At 47.3% G+C, this 20049-nt stretch overlaps 1 protein-coding gene across 9 annotated transcripts in view; it reads left to right on the forward strand.

Annotated features, from left to right (window-relative positions):
- The window catches only part of LOC140421442 (1-phosphatidylinositol 4,5-bisphosphate phosphodiesterase beta-4-like), a 677584-nt gene that overhangs the window by 414286 nt on the left and 243249 nt on the right, over nt 1–20049 (forward strand). For all 9 annotated transcript variants that reach the window (XM_072506170.1, XM_072506171.1, XM_072506164.1 and 6 more), the window contains 3 exons: nt 3971–4052; nt 12215–12315; nt 18444–18501. In XM_072506170.1, the coding sequence (XP_072362271.1) occupies nt 3971–4052; nt 12215–12315; nt 18444–18501 (241 nt within the window). The remainder of the gene's footprint in view (nt 1–3970; nt 4053–12214; nt 12316–18443; nt 18502–20049) is intronic.

Here is a 20049-nt window from a genome sequence, read left to right on the forward strand (position 1 = left end):
GCTTCCTGTCTGCTAACCCACTTTCTATCCATCTTAAGATACTACCTGCAATCCCATGCGCTTTAACTTTGCATAGTAATATTCTATGTGAGACCTTGTCGAAAACCTTCTGAAAGTCCAAATAAACCTTATCCACCAGTTCTCCCTGGTCAACTCCGCTAGTTGCATTTTCAAAGTATTCCAGTAGATTTGTCAAGCACGATTTCCCTTTCGTAAATCCATGCTGATTTTGTCTGATTATACCACTGCTTTCCAAATGCTGTGCTTGAAATCCTTGATAATGGACTCCAGCAACTTCCCGACTATAGACGTTAGGCTCAATAGTCTATAGTCTTCGAGGCTACTTGTCTTGATCACTGTGGCTTCAGGAACTTGCATGAGTTGGGAAATACCTGTAGATATTTGCCTTGTAATCTCTGGCCCTGTATTGCATGTTGCTCAAAAATGCAGTTCCATGATAGGACAGCAATGTTCACACCAGATTGAGCTGAGTCTCAGTCTCAAATCCCTCCAAAATTGACCAATTTAGCCATCTTTGGCTGACTTGAAAGGCGACGGGTTCAACTACTGATATGTTTTTCCACTGGATGTGTTTATCACTTTTGTTATCCGTTCTGGCATAAGCCTGGCTCATCAATCCACTCCTGTCTTAATATCAAGCAGTGCAAAATCAATCCTATCTTTCACTGAAAGTCAGCAAGGCCAAAAGAATTGACAGCAGATTTTGGGTTACAGAATGGGTTACAGAAGGGATAGATATTGTAGGAGATAAAACAGTTTATATCAATTTCAGTGTTTATTAACAAAATAATTAATTTACAATTGTTACGCAAAAGATCACATTGGCGAAGTGGAAAGATTACTTGCAGTCATTATCTAAACATTATCCGGTGATATCCTTATTGAGCTTATAGAGTCACAATGTTAACTCTGAAATAGTTTGTATCGGACTGGTGAACACTTTGTAGAACATGCTGTGAGCAGGTGTTTACTTGTAAATTGGTGGATAAACTTTGGACTCGATTTAATGGAAATGAAACAGTGCCCCGTGTGGGGCACGTTTAGCCGGGTGTTTCCAGCGGCGAGAATGGCCCTGCTAATAATGAGGATCCTGCTTCATTTTCGAGCCTCGGCGAGGAAGACCCCTTTGGGGCCTCAATTAACCCCGTTTCCTGCACTAAAGAGATTGGGGTGCCATTTCGAAATGGCACCCCAATCTCTAGAACCCCATCCCCATCGTTGCCTCCAGACCACCCCAATTTACCATTGAGGGGTTCCTTGAGTACCCCGCACCCCACCTTATAAGGGTAGGGTCCCTCCGACCCAATCCTCAGTGCGGGCATGATGCCACCTGGATTCCATGGCAGTGCTAGTTGGCAGTGCCCCTCCCAGCATGGCAATGCCAGCTGGGCACCCAGCGTGACAGGCTGGCAGTGCCATGGTGCCTGCATGGCATTGGAGGTGCCAGGATACCACCCTGCCCAGAGCCCGACCACCCATGGGGCCCCAGTCGCCTGGGAAAACCCCCCCACACACCCTCAATGCTGGTACACCTGGTCCAAGTTTGTGGAAACCAGTGTCAATCGGCGCCTGCTTCAGCTCTCCAAGGCGAGGCCATTAGGTTCCGGGCGCTGGGTAGATCCAGCGCAGACATATTCAAGTGAAATAACTGCTCACTTGAATATGCAAACCTGGGCCCCGACCTCAATGGGCATGATCCAGATCGAGACACTTCACGAGATATCGTCAGATCTCGCGAGGCGTGACGAGGCCGGTAAATCTCACGAGATTTACAGGCTTGTTGCATCCCGAGTCAGGGACGGTCAATAGATCCCTTTGGATCTACTTCCCTAACGACTGCAAGCTTAGGGGTGGTTGTGAGGCTTAGTTATACCATCCAGCAGACATCGAAGTAAGTTGTAGGGTACAAAGCCACATTGCCAGTCCTATTATGAACAGAATCAACATAGAATGCACAAAGGCACACTGTGAAGTTAAATATGTGTGAGAGGGAAAGTGTGGGCGTGTATCTGTGTTTGTGAGAGAGAGACCTTTGCAGGTGAGAAACAATAGAGGTGAGTCTCGAGTCCTTGTATAATGATTTTCACGGCAGAATTTTCCCATTGAGGACAGGAAATAGAGGTCAGTTTCTGGGTGTCAAACCCACCTGCGGGAAGAAATATTTACTCATCCTAGATCATCATAGAATTCACAGTGCAGAAGGAGACCATTTTGCCCATCCAAGTCTGCGATGGCCCCTGGAAAGAGCACCCTACCTAAGCCCAAACCTCCACCCTATCCATGTAACCCAGTAACCCCACCTAAGGGCAATTTATCATTGCCAATCCACCTAACCTGCACATTTTTGGACTGTGGGTGGAAACCCACGCAGATATGGGGAGAACATGCAGACTCCGCATAGACGGTGACCCCAGCTGAAAATCGAACCTGGGACCCTGGAATTGTGAAGCAACTGTGCCACCCATATTTACTCATTATGCTTTTAACCGGGTCCCTTGTTAATTAGCCTGGAGCCTGGTTTACCATCTTTAGTCATGCTCTTCAAACTGGGAGGCCAATGAGAATCCTTCCAGTTTGGAAGGAGCAGCAGTCTGCAATGAAAGGTAAGTAAGAGAGCTTGAAGGTGGTGGTATGCTCTCTCCAATATTTTTCTACCGAAAGTGAAAATTGATTTCTGCAGCCAATTCAACACTGTATATCCAGTAGGAATCTGCAAAACCCCAGTTAGCTTCCTTCAATGTACTCAGCCGGCTCTTAATGAACCTGATTGGCTCTCCGAAGGTTTGGCCACTGGTGAACCTACTTCTGCAAATATTGCCCAGAGGTGGCATACACGCAGGGAACCGTTGTTCCAGCAGCCGGCAATTTTTAGCTTCCTCCAATCTGCATTAATTTGCTATTATTAGTAATATAACGCGGCACCCTTGTTTGAAAAGAAAACATGTAGCTCTCCTACACATTCCTTATCCTTTCCGAGCAGATTTCAGTTACCAGCGTATGGAACTGTCGAGATTATTAATTGTTTGTGTCATAGCATAGGCCCTGCCGAAGCCCACAGTGTCGGAAATCTGGTCTTTTCAGAATCCCTAGGGGAATGCACGCTCCCCCGTTAAAGGGTCGGAGCTACCCAAGGTTTCCAGTATAAAACTAGCTGGCCTAGAACCGGCCGGGGCTCACTCAGTCTGGTAGCACTTGCCTGGACTCTCTGCTGTACTAAGAAATAAATCTCCCGTTTAACCTTGCAACTCGGTCTGGTCTCCTTCCTTTTGGCAGACATCATTGTTTGTTTGCTTGAAACAACTATATAACTTGGGCTGGATTCTCCGCAGCCCCGCGCCAAAATCACGTTTGGTGTGGGGGCAGAGAATTGAATTTCCCGACCGAATCGGGCCCGGCAATGCTCGGCGATTCTCCTGGCCCCAGAGAATCACGTGCCCGCGAATTTTGCCGCGCGGCTGTGGGGTTTGCCAGAGGCCCTCCCAGCGATACTCCGCTCCCGACCGACTGAGTTCCCAACGGTGTGGAACTAACATGGTATGACCAGTCGGGACTCTCGCGGAGTCCGTGCCACCCTGGTGGGGGGTTCGAGCACCGGCGCGGGAGGGGGTGCCTTATTGGTGGCCGGGGCAGCGATCGGGCCATGCGCATGCGTGGACTCTGAACTGGAAGTGCGGGGACCCGTATACGCAGCTAAAGCTGCATGAATCACTCCTGGTCCCTGCTAGCCCCCAGAAGGTAAGTGAATCGCCTTTTATTTTTTGTAGGAAACTTGGGAGTGCCCCATTTTGGGAGAATCCAGCCCCATATTTTCAAAAATTACATTTTCAACCAATGTAAAGAATACAATATAGACAATTATAGAATAGCAAAATAACTTTTTTTTGTGAGCAAATCATTCCTGAGATCCCTAAATTGTTTCTAAAAGCTTTTATTGTTTCATTATTTTCAGCATTACCAGAACCTTTGCCTCAGGCAAGACAGAGAAGGTGATATTTCAGGTACTGAAGGAACTAGGTCTTCCCAGTGGCAAGGTAAGGCTCAAAATTCTTCATTTGTGTCTTCTGATCAATTTAATCCAACTAGCTTTCTTTGAATAATTTCCCTAAAATGGCCAGTAGCAGGGTTTTCGCCCCTTAACTCACCTCAGCAAGAGAACATTTTCCCCAAATGTTTTCATTCCATGTGCTCAAATCTTCAGGAATTGAAAGCAAATCTGCTTGTGGAAGTTAAAATGTCAATGCCTGCCCTGATTGCACAAATAAACGACTCCGAAGAGCTGTGGTATTGTCTCTTTCAGACACTTGAGGCGATCACTTCTGGCTCTCATGGCCATTAAGTGAGGGGACACCCTGATACAAGGGCGGTCCAAATGTTAAAGAAAATGAGGGAAAAAAATGATTTGTGACAATTTCAGGGTCATCAGCAAACAAACTGCTCCCTCATTATTTTGAAAAGCCCTTATGATTCCTGCCTGCGAAGTGGGCCTGTTGAGAAGCGAAGCGCTAGCACCAAAAAGGCAGCGTTTGCAAAGAGGCTGAGCTGCTCATGGTGGTAGGCAGCAAGATTCTGTGACTGGAAGGAGGGTGGAGAGGAGGGAAAGACACGGTTCTTCCCTGGGCTGTGGAATAGGATGTAGAGGTGTTCATCTCTTTCCTTGAGACGAGACAGCTCACTGACACTGACACTGACTTCTGTTGTTTTATGTGATCATGCAGTTTATCAGTTTGAACCAAGTAAATGTGATCATAGCTATTGCTCTGTACGTTCACCTTACTGTGGAATAATGCACCTAAACGATTGAAGCCAAGTCATGCCTCATCCTGGATTGGCTTTTCTCTTCTTTAGTCTCATAAATTTCTGCCATAGCCAACAGTCTCTTCTAAAGGACTGATGTCTAGAAATACGTATAAATAATATCCATAGACGTTCCCTGTCCTGTATTTTAAACACCTCTTCAAAAGATTCAGTCAAGTTCGTCAGGCGTGACTTACCTGTTACAAATCCATGCCGCCTCTGCTTGATTAGCTGCAAATTTTCAAGATGTTCAGTCACTCTATATCTAGTTTAGTAATTTTCTGACAACTGATGTTAGGCTAACTAATCTATAATTCCCTGGTTTCTCTATTTCAGCTTACTTAAATAATGGATGACATGAGCAATGTACTAATGTAAAGGAACGATTCCTGAATCAGGAGCTATAGTTAGGGCATCTGCAATGATCTCACCTACTTCCTTTAAGTCCCTGACAAGGATACTATCTGGTTCTGGGGGTTTTTCACTATTTGCTGCTATTACTTTTGTCATTAGTGTAATTTTGCTTATGTTATTTTGGCCAGTCCCCATATCCAATTCAGTATTTGTTTCCATGAGTGTCTGACATGCGATCCTCTTCCTCTGCTGTAACTACTGACCCAAAATAATTGTTTAATGTGCAACCATTTCCTCACTTTAGTTGGAAATGTCACCATTATCAATTTCCAACCATAATCAATTCCCATAATGCACCTGACAACCTTTTCTTATTATTCTTGCCAAGGTGTTGTTTGTTCATTTTGATAGCTCGCTCTTTCACACTCCCTTTTGCACATTTGTCACCTTCTTTTGTTTTTTGTGTCTTTCCACTCTCCAGGATCTGTCTTAGTTTTTGAATATTTGTTTGCTTTGTCTTTTCGTTGTATGTTGTCCCTTACCTTGAAAATGAATGAAATGAAAATTGCTTATTGTCACAAGTAGGCTTCAAATGAAGTTACTGTGAAAAGCCCCTAGTCGCCACATTCCGGCGCCTGTTCGGGGAGGCTGGTACGGGAACTGAACCGTGCTGCTGACCTGCATTGGTCTGCTTTCAAAGCCAGCGAGTTAGCCCTGTGAGCTACCTTTTTTAGTTGCTCATGGCTGTTTTTTTCTGTAGCAAATAGAGCACTTGCCTATTAGGAATATAAATTGGTTCTGCAGCACATAATGGACACGATTTAACTAAAGCAAAATGAATCCATTCTGGGCAGGAATCGATGGGCTATTTCTGGCACCTGCCGGGAATGACCACGCTGTCTAATGGCACTCCCCTTTTCAGCCTCCAGCGGGGAATGTTCCGCCGAGCCTGCACTTAGCCACATATCCTGCATTGAGGAACTCTGACGAGCGGAGCTCCTCAGTGCAGAAAAAGATTGGGATGCCCCTTTTAAATGGTGCCCCATTCTCTCAACACCCCGCTGCGACCCACAGACACCCAACCCACTTGGAGGGTCCTCGAGCCACCCCGCACCCCACCACGCACCAGCAGGGCATTACCGGGCCTGATCCCTGGCGCGGGCAGAATGTCAGTGCCTCCTGGGCATACTGGCAGTGCCAGGGGGTGGGGTCACCATTGGTGGGGGGACCGGAAGATACCACCAGCGGCAAGGGCCGGAAAGTTTCAGCCAATCGCTTTGTTAAGGGATTTCATCAGATCTTGCTATTTCCCTTACTCCTTCATTCAACATGCTGTGGGAATTTGAGAGCAGCGACCCTCACTGATACCATCTGAAGTCTACGTGGTGTATACATTTTATACTTTACAAATCTATAATTCCCTGGATGTTAACATTGAGGTTACTTGTGTGTTCATCATTTGCTCTTCGATGCATGGACCGGCAGTAAATGAGAACATAAAGTGCCTCTGAGGTCTTTTTATTTGATATTCATTGAAGTTCATAACGCATTCTAACATTTATTTTGGATTAGTCCCATTTAAGGTTTACTTTGTGCTTCCAGAGCTTCGGGTACTTAAGGACTATTATGGTGCGTTCCCGTGGTTACAGCTGGTGAAAGCGAGTGCACATCTGTCTGGTTTATTTTTAAAACCACTGGTAGTTTGCAGAAATGTTATTTTAGTCAGCTTATGATGTAGCCGTTACAAAACTCTTTATTCCGGATACACGAGATGACAACTAACTATCACATATTGGACATCGAGAGAAAAGCTGTGCTAAACTGAAGGAAAAAGAGAGAATGCTGACAGTATGCAGCACATCAAAAATCAGCATCTGAAAGAAGATAGATAGGTTACTATTTTGGGTGGGAACATTCGGCAGGAATCAAACGTTATTCCAAGCCGTATTCATTTTATGAAGTCAGCTTTTTGCCCCTTCAGCTCTATGACTAATTCACTTGTTTTTATAAGCTGCGCTTCCCTAGTATTGTTTGCACAATAAAATGACACTTTTGTACTGATTCATGCACCAAAACATGTCATGAACAAACTTTTAAGACTTCCGGTGGCGTTCACGAGTGGGTTGGCAACATCGAGAGGAGCTCCCGCCGGTGTCCGCTGGTTACGGCGCTTTCGGAGGTTCCCCCCGTTTTTTCGCTCTCCCCGACCCCCCCCCCCCCCCCCCCCCCCGCAATTTTCGTTGGCCTTTGAGGCCGTCCCGGGCGTCAAGCCAGGCCGGTTTGAGAACTGGCGAGGAACCCCACGCGAGTGTTGGGCGGCCGGAGCTGAGGCATCCGGCCTGGGGCACGCGGCATTTGGAGCAGTGGCGGCGGATCCAAACTGAGGACGAGACAGCAAGCCCGCAGCCAGGGTGCAATGTAGTGGAAATGTTCCACATCGGGTGGCTCCGGCTGAGAATGTGTTTTTAAGAAGTCTGAAGTCCGGTCCCAGGGGAATTAAAAATTTTTTTTTTTTTTAATTTTAAGATTGAAGAAAGAAAAATAATAAATCGTTAAAGGTTGCAAAAAGCAGTTGTGAAGAAGGGAGGAAACGTGGGTTCACTGTTAAATGAGAGGACCAGCAGAAGCACTGACAAGATGGCGGATGCCGGACCGCATGGTGGGTCCGCACTGCTTACGGTGGAAAAGATGACCGAGGTGATGGCTGTGGAGGTGGAAAAGCAGTTTGCGAGGTATATGGAGGCCTTGAGGAAGGAGATGGGGCGGTCGCACTGAAGTCATTGGTGGAGGAGGCAATCATCCCACTGATGGTGGCTGTGGCAAAGACATCGGCCGAGGTGAGAGAGCAGGGCGCGAAGATGAAGGAAGTGGAAGAGGCCGTGTCGCAGCACAGCGACCAGCTCACCTTGATGGGGGGACGAGCTGCGGAGGGGTGGTGGAGGTCAACAGAGGACTCTGAGCAAAGCTCGAGGACTTGGAGAACCACTCGAGGCGGCACAATCTGAGAATTGTGGGCTTGCCCGAAGGGACAGAGAGCTTGCGGCCAACAGAGTAACTCGCAAAGATGCTGGCGGAGTTGATGGGGGCGGGTGAAGACCCTTCCCGGTATGAGCTGGACCGAGCTCATCAGTCATTAAGGCCAAAGCCCAAACTAAATGAACCGCCAAGGGCAATAATTATCTGCTTCCATAAATACCACATGAAGGAGAAAGTGTTAAGCTGGGCGAAGCAGAAGCGCGAGGTGCAGTGGGATGGTTCTAGAGTTCGGATTTACCAGGACTTGACGGTGGAGTTGGCAAAGAGACGAGCAGCGTTCGACTGAGTGAAGGCGGCACTGTACAACAAGGAGGTGCGATTTGGTAGCGAGGAGTTGAGGGTGTGATGTATAATGCCAAAGATTTTTATTTTGAAACAGTGGAGGCGGCGGAGGCGTTCGTGAAGGCAGAAGTCTTGGGACAGACATGAGGAGGGGATTGGGGAGCTGGAAAATGTATAAATGCTAGAACTTTCTTTTCATTGACGTGTATTGTAATTTACTTCACTGCACATTGTTATAGAGTTAAGGTTTTGTTTGGGTTGATTGGCATTCTTTATTGCGACGGTTATATGTTATTTTAGTGAATTATATGGGTTGGATTGTTGTTTTTTTTTCTTCTGGGACTGGGGGAGGGGACGGTATGCCTTGGGTGGGGGAGGGGGCACCGCGCTAGCTAACTAAGGCCGGCTAGTGAACGGCGGAGAGGTGAGAGGAGGGGCTGCGGACATTGGAGCCTGGTTAGCAGGTTTTGACGGGCCTACGAGGCGAGCAAGGGGGGGGGGGGAAAGGGATCGATCCTGGAGAACGTTTTTTCGAGAGGAAGTGCAGGGGGTTTCTGGGAGGGGGGGAAGGGGTTCAATGTTAATAATAGATAGGGGGGGTCAGGTTCATGGGGCAGGGCCCGGTGGGTATGATGATGGTGGATACGAAGTGGGGGGGGGTGAGGAGACCCCAGTTAGGATAGTCACGTGGAGCTCAAGGGGGTCAGGAGGGCCGGTCAAGAGTGCTTACACATCTTAAAAGTTTGAAAGCCGATTGTAACAATGCTGCAGGAGACTCACTTGAGAGTGAAGGACCAGGTGAGACTTAAAAAGGGCTGGGTTAGTCAGGTGTTTCACTCTGGATTTGACGGAAGGGCTCGAGGGGGAGAGGTTATAGGCAGCAAAAGAGTACCGTTCCAGATGGGAGAATGTGGTTGCAGATCAGGGGGGTAGATATTTGATTGCGACAGGGGAGCTGGAGGGGAGGTTAGTGGTGCTGGTAAGTGTATACGGTCCCAATTGGGACGATGTGGGATTCACAAAGGTTTTTGCGGTCCATCCCCGACTTGGACACACACAAACTGATAGGGAGGGGGGAGGGGGGAATTGGAACTTGGTGCAGGAGCCAAGGTTGGGCAGGCCACGGCCGTGCTCGCTGGTCCCATCGGGGGGGGGGGGGGGGGGGGGGGGGTGCTGGCGGGGCTAAAGGTGGAAATGGAAGGGGTGGACCCTTGGTGATTCTGTACCCGAGGGAGTTTGGGTCTTTCTCGGGGTACAAATTTAATCTAGACACGAGTGAGTATTTTGTGGTGTCTCGGCCGGGGGTGGAGACGGGTGGGGGGGGGCTGCCATTCCGTAGGGCAGGGGACTCACTTCAGATACCTGGGGATGCAGGTTGCCCTGGAGTTGGGGGGGGGGGGGGGGGGGGGGGGGGGGGGGGGGGGCTCCGTAGGGTACAACAATTTCTAGTTTTGGTGGGGGAGAGTGAAAGCTGATCTGGCACGGTGGGATGGTTCCCTCTGTCACTGGCGGGTCGGGTACAGCGGTTAAAATGAACGTGTGTGCCGCGATTTCTGTTTTATTTTCCAATGCCTGCCGATTTTCCTGCCAAAGGCATTTTTTTAGAGGAGATTGAAGGAATGATTACCTCGTTCATATGGGGAGGGAAAGTGGCCAGAGTTAGAAAGGTGCTGCTACAGAGGGGAAGGCAGGCAGGGGGTTTGGGTTTTCTGAATCTGATGTATTATTACTGCGTGGAGAAGGTGCGGAGCTGGGTCAGAGGGGTGGATTCTCAGTGGGTCAGAATGGAGGAGAGTTTGTGTAGGGGGTCGGGATTGAAGGCACTAGCAACAGCGCCGCTCCCGATGGCCCCGGGAAAATACTCAGGGAGTCCGGTAATAATAGCTTCATTGAGAATTTGAGGCAGTTTCGCCAACACTAAGGTTTGGGGGCAGGGTCAAGGGAATGCCGATTCGGGGGAACCAACAGATTTGAGCCAGGGAAGTGGGATGGATATTTTTGGAAATGGGAGGAGGAAGGGGATTAAGACACTAAAAGATTTGTTTCTTGGGGGTCGGTTTGCAGGATTGAAGAGCTGGAAGCGAAGTATGGGCTGGAGCAGGGGGAAATGTTTAGAACATGCAGGTTTGAGATTTTGCCAGGAGGAGATACAGAGCTTCCTGGTGGAACCGGCCTCCACATTGCTGGGGGGAGATGCTGACGACAGGGGGACTGGAGAAGGGGGTAGTGTCAGCGGTTTACGGGCTATTTTGGAAGAGGAGAAGGCACCATTGGAAGGTATCAAAACAGAGTGGGGGGGAAGAGTTGGGAGAGGGTATGGAGGAGGGGTTCTGGTGTGAGGTGCTCCGGAGAATGAAAGCCTCCACTTCGTGCGCGAGGTTGGGGCTGATACAGCTGAAGGTGGCATATAGAGCGCACCACACAAGGGCGAGGAGAGCCGGCTCTTTGAGGGGGTAGAAGATGTGTGTGAACATTGCGGGGGGGGAGGCTGCAAATCACCAAGAAAAGCATCCTATCTGGTTACATCACAGCCTGGTATGGCAACTGCTCGGCCCAAGACCGCAAGAAACTTCAGAGAGCCGTGAACACAGCCCAGTCCATCACACAAACCTGCCTCCCATCCATTGACTCCATCTACACCTCCCGCTGTCTGGGGAAAGCAGGCAGCATAATCAAAGACACCTCCCACCTGGCTTACTCAGTCTTCCAACTTCTTCCATCGGGCAAGAGATACAGAAGTCTGAGAACAAGCACGAACAGACTCAAAAACAGCTTCTTTCCCACAATCACCAGACTCCTAAATGACCCTCTTATGGACTGACCTCATTAACACTACACCCTGTATGCTTTACCCGATGCCGGTGTTATCTAGTTACATGGTGTATCATGTGTTGCACTATTATGTATTTTCTTTTACTTCCTTTTCTTTTCATGTACTTAATGATCTGTTGAGCTGCTCACAGAAAAATACTTTTCACTGTACCTCGGTACACGTGACAATAAACAAATCCAATCCAATCCAAATTCACGTTCACGCATGTTTTGGTCCTGTCCAAAGTTGGAGGATTACTGGAACGAGGTTTGTAGGGTAATCTCTAAAGTGGTGCACGTGAAAACTGGACCCAGGCCCTCGGGAGGCCATATTCGGGGTGTCGGACCGTCCGGGGTTGGAAACAGGTGCGGAGGCAGATGTTGTAGCCTTCGCCTCGTTGATTCCCCGAAGGCAGATCCTGTTGGGATGGAGAGCGAACTCTCCACCCTGTGCCCTGGCGTGGCGGGGGACCTGTTGAAATTCTTGACTCTTGAGAAGGTTAAGTTTGCATTGAGGGAAGGATGAAAGGGATTCTACAATTCATGGGCGTTATTCATTATGCACTTTCAAGAATTGGAATAACGTCGAACATGAGTGGGGGCAAACGTGGGGCGGGGTTGGGGGGGAGGGGGACTGTATGTGTTAATGAGTGACTATGGGTGATTCCTGATTCTTTTTTGTTATTTGTTTATGTTAACATGCAGGCAGTTGTTTGGGGGTTGATGGGAGGATGGGATTGTTGTTGTTGATATGGGGATTGACACTGCATTTGTTACTGATTATTGTTTATTGTTGGTGGGTGTAAATTTAGGAGAAAATGTGAAAATGAGGAGAATAAAAATATATATTTTAAAAATGAACAAACTTTTAAATCCTTCAGTTAAATTTAAATGGCATTCTCTTGTTTCTTAACAGAATGATGATATCGAGCCAGCAATCTTCACCTTTGATAAGTTTTATGCGCTGACGCAAAGAATTTGTCCTCGCACTGACATTGAGGAGTTGTTCAAGAAACTGTAAGTTTTGAATAATTTGGATTTGTTCGTGTAACTATCTGTGAACTGGGGCCGAGGGCAGATCACTGATACAAATGAATTAGAGCGTGCCCATACAGAAGGCATCGTTCTTGATAACACAAAGTAATTTCTAATTTTCATGTCATCTACGCTATATCTGAAACCGGTTTGAACTAAATAAGAAATGGTGCACTGCACTGTTTGCCCATTTATTTTCTTCACTGTAACCAATTTAGTTTCAACAAAGTGGTAGTTTAATTGAAAGATTTTCAAAAGTTGTCTGAATATTCATTGTAACCACTGTAGCGTAGAGAACACCTGGAATCATTTTGCATTTGCTGGACTAACAACCTTTGAAGTCTAACCTGCTGGTTTAAATGAAGCATTAACTTATTATGATTTGTGAACATTTGAAAAATCTTGAGTGTATTTTGCTCCGAGTCCTGAAAAATTAAATGTGATTGAGCTGACTGAAAATGGTAATGAAATTTCCTATTGTCATTGGTCTCAATTTGACTTACAGAATTGAAATGGGAGTAAAGGGAATGACCAGATGCTTTTTTTTTTGTCATTCGGAAGATCTTATTAAAGGCCTGTTTTAAGAAAAATGTAGTGCTCTATTGATAGCAAAAATTAGAGAAAAAAACACATCCTAAATACTTTATCAAAGTGTGGGTTAATCATATGGAAGAAGATCAGCTGGGCCAGCTCACACGGCACTACTTTAAGGGGCAATTTAGCGTAGCCAATCCACCTAGCCTGCACATCTTTGTGTTGTGGAGGTGATACCCACGCAGACACTGGGAGAATGTGCAAACTGCACACGGACAGTGACCCAGAGCCGGGATCGAACCTGGGACCTTGGCGCCGTGAGACAGCAGTGCTAACCACTGTGCTACCATGCCATCCTAGGGCCAGTTTTCAGAAACCACCATCACCTAAATTCAAGGTGATGCAGAGAATTTCTTCTTCACTAAACTTCCAATGTCAGTCCTCTGCACCAAGCACTGCTTCCAGTGTCAGCCCTCTGTACTGGTCACTGCTTCCAGTGTCAGCCCTCTGTACTGGTCACTGCTTCCAGTGTCAGCCCTCTGTACTGGTCACTGCTTCCAGTGTCAGCCCTCTGTACTGGTCACTGCTTCCAGTGTCAGCCCTCTGTACTGGTCACTGCTTCCAGTGTCAGCCCGCTGTACTGGTTACTGGTTCCAGTGGCAGCCCTCTGAACCGGACACTGCTTCCAGTGTCAGCCCTCTGAACCGGATGCTGCTTCCAGTGTCAGCCCGCTGTACTGGTCACTGCTTCCAGTGACAGCCCGCTGTACTTGTCACTGCTTCCAGTGTCAGCCCTCTGTACTGGTCACTGCTTCCAGTGTCAGCCCGCTGTACTTGTCACTGCTTCCAGTGTCAGCCCTCTGTATTGGTCACTGCTTCCAGTGTCAGCCCTCTGTACTTGTCACTGCTTCCAGTGTCAGCCCTCTGTACTTGTCACTGCTTCCAGTGTCAGCCCTCTGAACCGGATGCTGCTTCCAGTGTCAGCCCGCTGTACTGGTCACTGCTTCCAGTGACAGCCCGCTGTACTTGTCACTGCTTCCAGTGTCAGCCCTCTGTACTGGTCACTGCTTCCAGTGTCAGCCCGCTGTACTTGTCACTGCTTCCAGTGTCAGCCCTCTGTACTGGTCACTGCTTCCAGTGTCAGCCCTCTGTACTTGTCACTGCTTCCAGTGTCAGCCCTCTGTACTGGTCACTGCTTCCAGTGTCAGCCCGCTGTACTGGTTACTGGTTCCAGTGGCAGCCCTCTGAACTGGACACTTTCCAGTGTCAGCCCTCTGAACCGGACACTGCTTCCAGTGTCAGCCCGCTGTACTGGTTACTGGTTCCAGTGCCAGCCTTCTGAACCGGATGCTGCTTCCAGTGTCAGCCCTCTGAACCGGACGCTGCTTCCAGTGTCAGCCTGCTGTACTGGTCACTGCTTCCAGTGTCAGCCCTCTGCACTGGGCACTGCTTCCAGTGTCAGCCCTCTGCACTGGGCACTGCTTTCAGTGTCAGCCCCCTGCACCGGACATTGCTTCCAGTGTCAGCCCCCTGCACCGGACACTGCTTCCAGTGTCAGCCCCCTGCACCGGACACTGCTTCCAGTGTCAGCCCCCTGCACCGGACACTGCTTCCAGTGTCAGCCCCCTGCACCGGACATTGCTTCCAGTGTCAGCCCCCTGCACTGGACACTGCTTCCAGTGTCAGGCCCCTGCACCGGACACTGCTTCCAGTGTCAGGCCCCTGCACCGGACATTGCTTCCAGTGTCAGCCCCCTGCACCGGACATTGCTTCCAGTGTCAGCCCCCTGCACCGGACACTGCTTCCAGTGTCAGCCCTCTGCACTGGGCACTGCTTTCAGTGTCAGCCCCCTGCACCGGACATTGCTTCCAGTGTCAGCCCCCTGCACCGGACACTGCTTCCAGTGTCAGCCCCCTGCACCGGACACTGCTTCCAGTGTCAGCCCCCTGCACTGGACACTGCTTTCAGTGTCAGCCCTCTGTACTGGTCACTGGTTCCAGTGGCAGCCTTCTGAACCGGACGCTGCTTCCAGTGTCAGCCCGCTGTACTGGTCACTGCTTCCAGTGGCAGCCCTCTGAACCGGATGCTGCTTCCACTGTCAGCCTCTGAACCGGACGCTGCTTCCTGTGTCAGCCCCCTGCACCGGACATTGCTTCCAGTGTCAGACCCCTGCACTGGACATTGCTTTCAGTGTCAGCCCCCTGCACCGGACATTGCTTCCAGTGTCAGCCCTCTGCACTGGTCACTGCTTTCAGTGTCAGCCCTCTGCACTGGTCACTGTTTACAGTGTCAGCCCTCTGCACCGGACACTGCTTCCAGTGTCAGGCCCCTGCACCGGACATTGCTTCCAGTGTCAGCCCCCTGCACCGGACATTGCTTCCAGTGTCAGCCCTCTGCACTGGTCACTGCTTACAGTGTCAGCCCTCTGCACCGGACACTGCTTCCAGTGTCAGGCACCTGCACCGGACACTGCTTCCAGTGTCAGGCACCTGCACCGGACATTGCTTTCAGTGTCAGCCCCCTGCACCGGACATTGCTTCCAGTGTCAGCCCTCTGCACTGGTCACTGCTTACAGTGTCAGCCCTCTGCACCGGACATTGCTTCCAGTGTCAGCCCCCTGCACCGGACATTGCTTACAGTGTCAGCCCCCTGCACCGGACATTGCTTACAGTGTCAGCCCCCTGCACCGGACATTGCTTCCAGTGTCAGCCCCCTGCACCGGACATTGCTTCCAGTGTCAGCCCCCTGCACCGGACATTGCCTCCATCTACACTGGGCTGGTTTCTAATATTAAACTTCATAGCCGAACCTGAGGTCTGATGGCAGCTTTAAACCAAAAATATTGAACTCACACCTAATAAATCCATCACTTTTCATGTGGACGTATGTGGGAGTTTTAAGTGATGAGCATCAACATTAATGAACACAATTTTCAAACATGTAATCAATGAACTTTTATGTCCTTCCATGGAGTATATGAGTTTAATTTTACTTCCTTTATATTTGAAAATTGCTGATGCTGCTAACTTCATCCACCATAAATTGTAAGCTAGCCGGAAGAGCTGCACCTTAATTATTGCACCTCAATATTTTTTTTTTTAATTTTGAGTAGCTAATTATTTTTTTTCCTATTAAGGGGCAATTTAGTGTGGCCAATCCACCTAACCTGCACATCTTTGGGTTATGGGGGTGAAACCCACACAGACATGGGGAGAATGTGCAAACTCCACAAGGACAGTGACCCAGGGCCGGGATTCAAACCGGAGTCCTCAGCGCTGCAGTCCCAGTGCTAACCACTGTGCCACGTGCCGCCCTTGCACCTCAATAATTGATTATTTCATTTTACCCTGGCTAGAGAATCTGAAACTGGGGAGCATATCCTCGGGTGAAGACCAACTAGGGCTGTGTGGAGACAAAGTCTTCACTTGACACATTAATCTGTGGCATTCACGAAGGTTCTAGGTGCTGAGTTGGAGTATATTTGAGGCTGAGATTACGTCAATATGTGGACTCTAAATAATTCAAGGAATAAGCAGAAAAGAGCAAAGTGGCATTTAGAGAGACGTTGAACAATGATCGTATTGATTGGCTGATCAGACTCGAGAGGTTGTATGGCCAACTATTTCTTACCTCTCTGTACTTTTTCTGGAGGAATAAAATTCTTAATGGCCCTTTGTCACCCATGTCTTCAATTCCATGTGTTTAGTATTTCCGTATCCCATGGATTAGCTTCCAGTTTACATCAACTACCAGTGATTCTTTCCATTCTGGAAGTTCATGCATCTTTGCTCAGCTGTGAGCTGCCAGTAAAAGTTGATTCTGACAAGGAAGCTCTGAGGTGGGCCAAGTGCAAAGGGCTACAATTCGGTTGGCTGTGGAGTTTCAAGGTCTTTGCTGGGTGATTTCACACTCCACAACTGATTTAAAACACATCTTTGTCGCTCTCCTGGTCCATTGCCATATTTTTGCTTGTTGAGAACATTAGTTCAGGTGAGTCACAATAGGCTGGCTTGTTGGCATCATCAATGAAAAGAAAAAGAATTGCCTTTATATAGCACCGTTCAAGACCGCTTCATAGCCAATGGCCTTTATTCATCATTGCGACCGCAGGTTGTCCCACGGCTAGGTCCCACATGCAGCAATGAAATAATTGCCAGATAATCTATCTTGATTAGACATTGACTAGGACTTCCCTGCTGTTAGAACAAAGAAAAATACAGCACAGGATCAGGTCCTTCGGTCCTCCAAGCCTGTGTCAATTATGCTGCCCGTCTAACCTAAAACCTTTTATACTTTTGGGGCCCGTATCTCTCTATTCACTTGCTATTCATGTATTTGTCAAGAAACCCCTTAAACGTCACTATCGTTCCTGCTTCCGACAGCGAGTTCCAGACACCCACTACCCTCTGTGGGGAAAAAAAACTTCTCTCACACCTTAAACCTATGTCCCCATGTAATTGACTCTTCCGCCCTGGGAAAAGACTTCTGACTATCCACTCTGTCCGTGCCACTCATAATTTTGTAGACTTCTATCAGGTCGTCCCTTAACCTCCGTCGTTCCAGTGAGAACAAACTGAGTTTATCCAACCTCTCCTCATAGCTAATGTCCTCCATACCAGGCAACATCCTGGTAAAACTCTTCTGTACCCTCTCCAAAGCTTCCACATCCTTCTGGTAGTATACCGCCCACAATTGAACACTATATTCCAAGTGTGGCCTAACTTAAGTGTGGTCTAACTCTATACAGCTGCAGTTTGACTTGCCAATTTTTATACTCAATGCCAATGAAGGCAAGCATGCCGTATGCCTTCTTGACTACTTACTCCACCTGCAATGCCACTTTCAAAATAGCATCAAAGGACCTTTTACAATCACCTGTGGGTGGCCAGATTAAAGTCTCACTTGAAAGGTGGCACCTCAGATGCTGCAGCCCCCTGTCTGGAGCGTCAGCCTTGAATTTTTGTGCTGTAAGTCCTGGAGCAGGACTTGATCTTGGAATCTTTTGACCCAGAAGGGAGAGTGGTACCCGCTGATCCATGGCTGATACTGTGGGATCTTTGTTTCCTGGAATTGAAACAAATTGACTGTCAACAGCCATTTCAATAAGAAACAGTAAAATATTGGAATAATTACTGGAATAATTCCAATAAAATATTGGAAGAAAACTTCCTTTACAAAAGAGGAAAATATATCCCTTTATTCTGAGCTGAAATCATTTGCTTATGATAAGAGATCTCCAAACTTTGGAGTGCATAAAATGAATGGATTGCTGTTTATTGTTTTAATCTCGGAAAGTAAGAGTAACATGTTGAATGTTTGCAGTTTGTGCATTTAACTGTTTGAGGATTACAGTAACCACCAGGACTAACTGAGTGAAGAAAATATTTGCAAGTGATTTTCAGAGTATACTGCAATTCGAGAAACATTAAGTGATTCTGTCCATCCCTCTAACATTGGGGGTTTCAAGGCAAACATTTTGCAACTGCAAAGAGATTTCAGTCAGGGGTTATGTTTTGAAAATCATTAATTATGCAGAAATATGCAAACAACTTACATTTTTACTGAATTCCTTTTCAGCAATGGCGACAAATCTGATTACTTAACTGTAGACCAATTAGTCAGCTTTCTGAATGAAGTAAGCTTCTTTCATTCATTAACTGCGTGATGTATCTGTTTTGTAGCCGCTTGCTTTATTCCTGCCGTCCCACTGCATGCAACGCATGGTTTGCGCCACTGCTTTTGTCCTGCTCTTAATTTGTGTAAGCAACGACAGCATCCGGGTGCACACAATGAAACCCGACTTCTTCCAAGATTAAATTTGCTTTTGCTGTGGAGGTGCTGCATGGCTGCTTTCGTACAATGTACAGTGGATGTTGAGTGGGTTGGACCGTTACTGTATCGGTTAGAAATGTAAGAATTTCTTTGTAAGCTGATAACCTTTTGGTGATTCTTTCTCAAATTGCCATTGTGTTTTTATAAGCAAGACTATCTCTTCTTTAGAATACATATTTTGTGATCATTGATTCTACAGCCCTGATGCTATGGTGTGGGGTACACACACACAGATGTTGAATGCATTTGTATACCCATTTTTAGCGACTACTCTTCATGGGACATTGCATCTTTATTGTATTTATTTACTGTACATATTTATTCATTTATCACCCCGTCTAAAGGGGGATAATATTTCTGTGTGTCAAATGTTTGCATATCACTATCCCACTTATAACTTCAGGGGCTATAGAACTTGGTCATCATGGGAAGTTATAAGCCAATATAGTCTTTCTGCCTGCATGTGTATTTTAATTGTGACTATAAAATCTACCTACTGCCGTAGTGTGTACTATACTTTGGCCACGTGTGCAGAATAATGGTCATTCATATTTTGCATTATTTGTGTGATGTCTTTGAGCAGGACCGGTTAATATGTTTTGTATATTTTATGGAAAATTAGTGTAACCTCCCTTCAGCTTGTGTGGCTAAACATCAGGGGCAACATCTAGAACATTGGTTTCATAGATAAAATGAATCAGTTAGTGATTTTGATTACCATGGGCCTCCCAATCTGACTTTTATTTCTTTCAGGTTCTGACTATATGTCATATGTGCTTCATTTAAGTGCCTAATACCTGTAGGAATTAGTTCAGGGGATGGGGGCAGTTTCCCACAAAATTATGGGTTTGCTCTGTTCCCATTTATATTGCTCTTTGTAAATGTTTTTAAAAGTTATTTGGCTATTTGTGCTTTCCATTTCCCGATTGTCTGTCTGTGGGAATTCTTTAGTGTGATTTGCCACTTGGACAGCTTAATGACTGCAGCTCTCAGCAAAGCTTTCTTCAAGGTCGTCAGTCAGCGCCTTTGCTTCTCAGCCAACCTCAAAATCCAGGGTTCAAAAAGTACAATAACAAAAAAAAAATTAGACATCCATATCACCTAAACTCTCACCAGCAATTTTAACTTCCTGGTTCCCCAGTGTCGCATTTAGGGGGTACCACAATCATGCATTGGAGAATCTCTCTAGGAAGTACGCATGTAAGGGTTTACCTGACAATTGCCCAGAAGTGCTAACTTCCTCTGGCAATTGCTCTGGGTTGGGAACCATTCAACAGAAGCTATTTAAATTATGAACTTCAGGCGGTTCTGTCAGTTTTACCCTGGTAATTACTCTGAAAGAATTAGAGGA

The sequence above is a fragment of the Scyliorhinus torazame genome, chromosome 1 (assembly GCF_047496885.1).
Source record: "Scyliorhinus torazame isolate Kashiwa2021f chromosome 1, sScyTor2.1, whole genome shotgun sequence".
In the NCBI taxonomy this organism is placed as follows: Eukaryota; Metazoa; Chordata; class Chondrichthyes; order Carcharhiniformes; family Scyliorhinidae; genus Scyliorhinus; species Scyliorhinus torazame.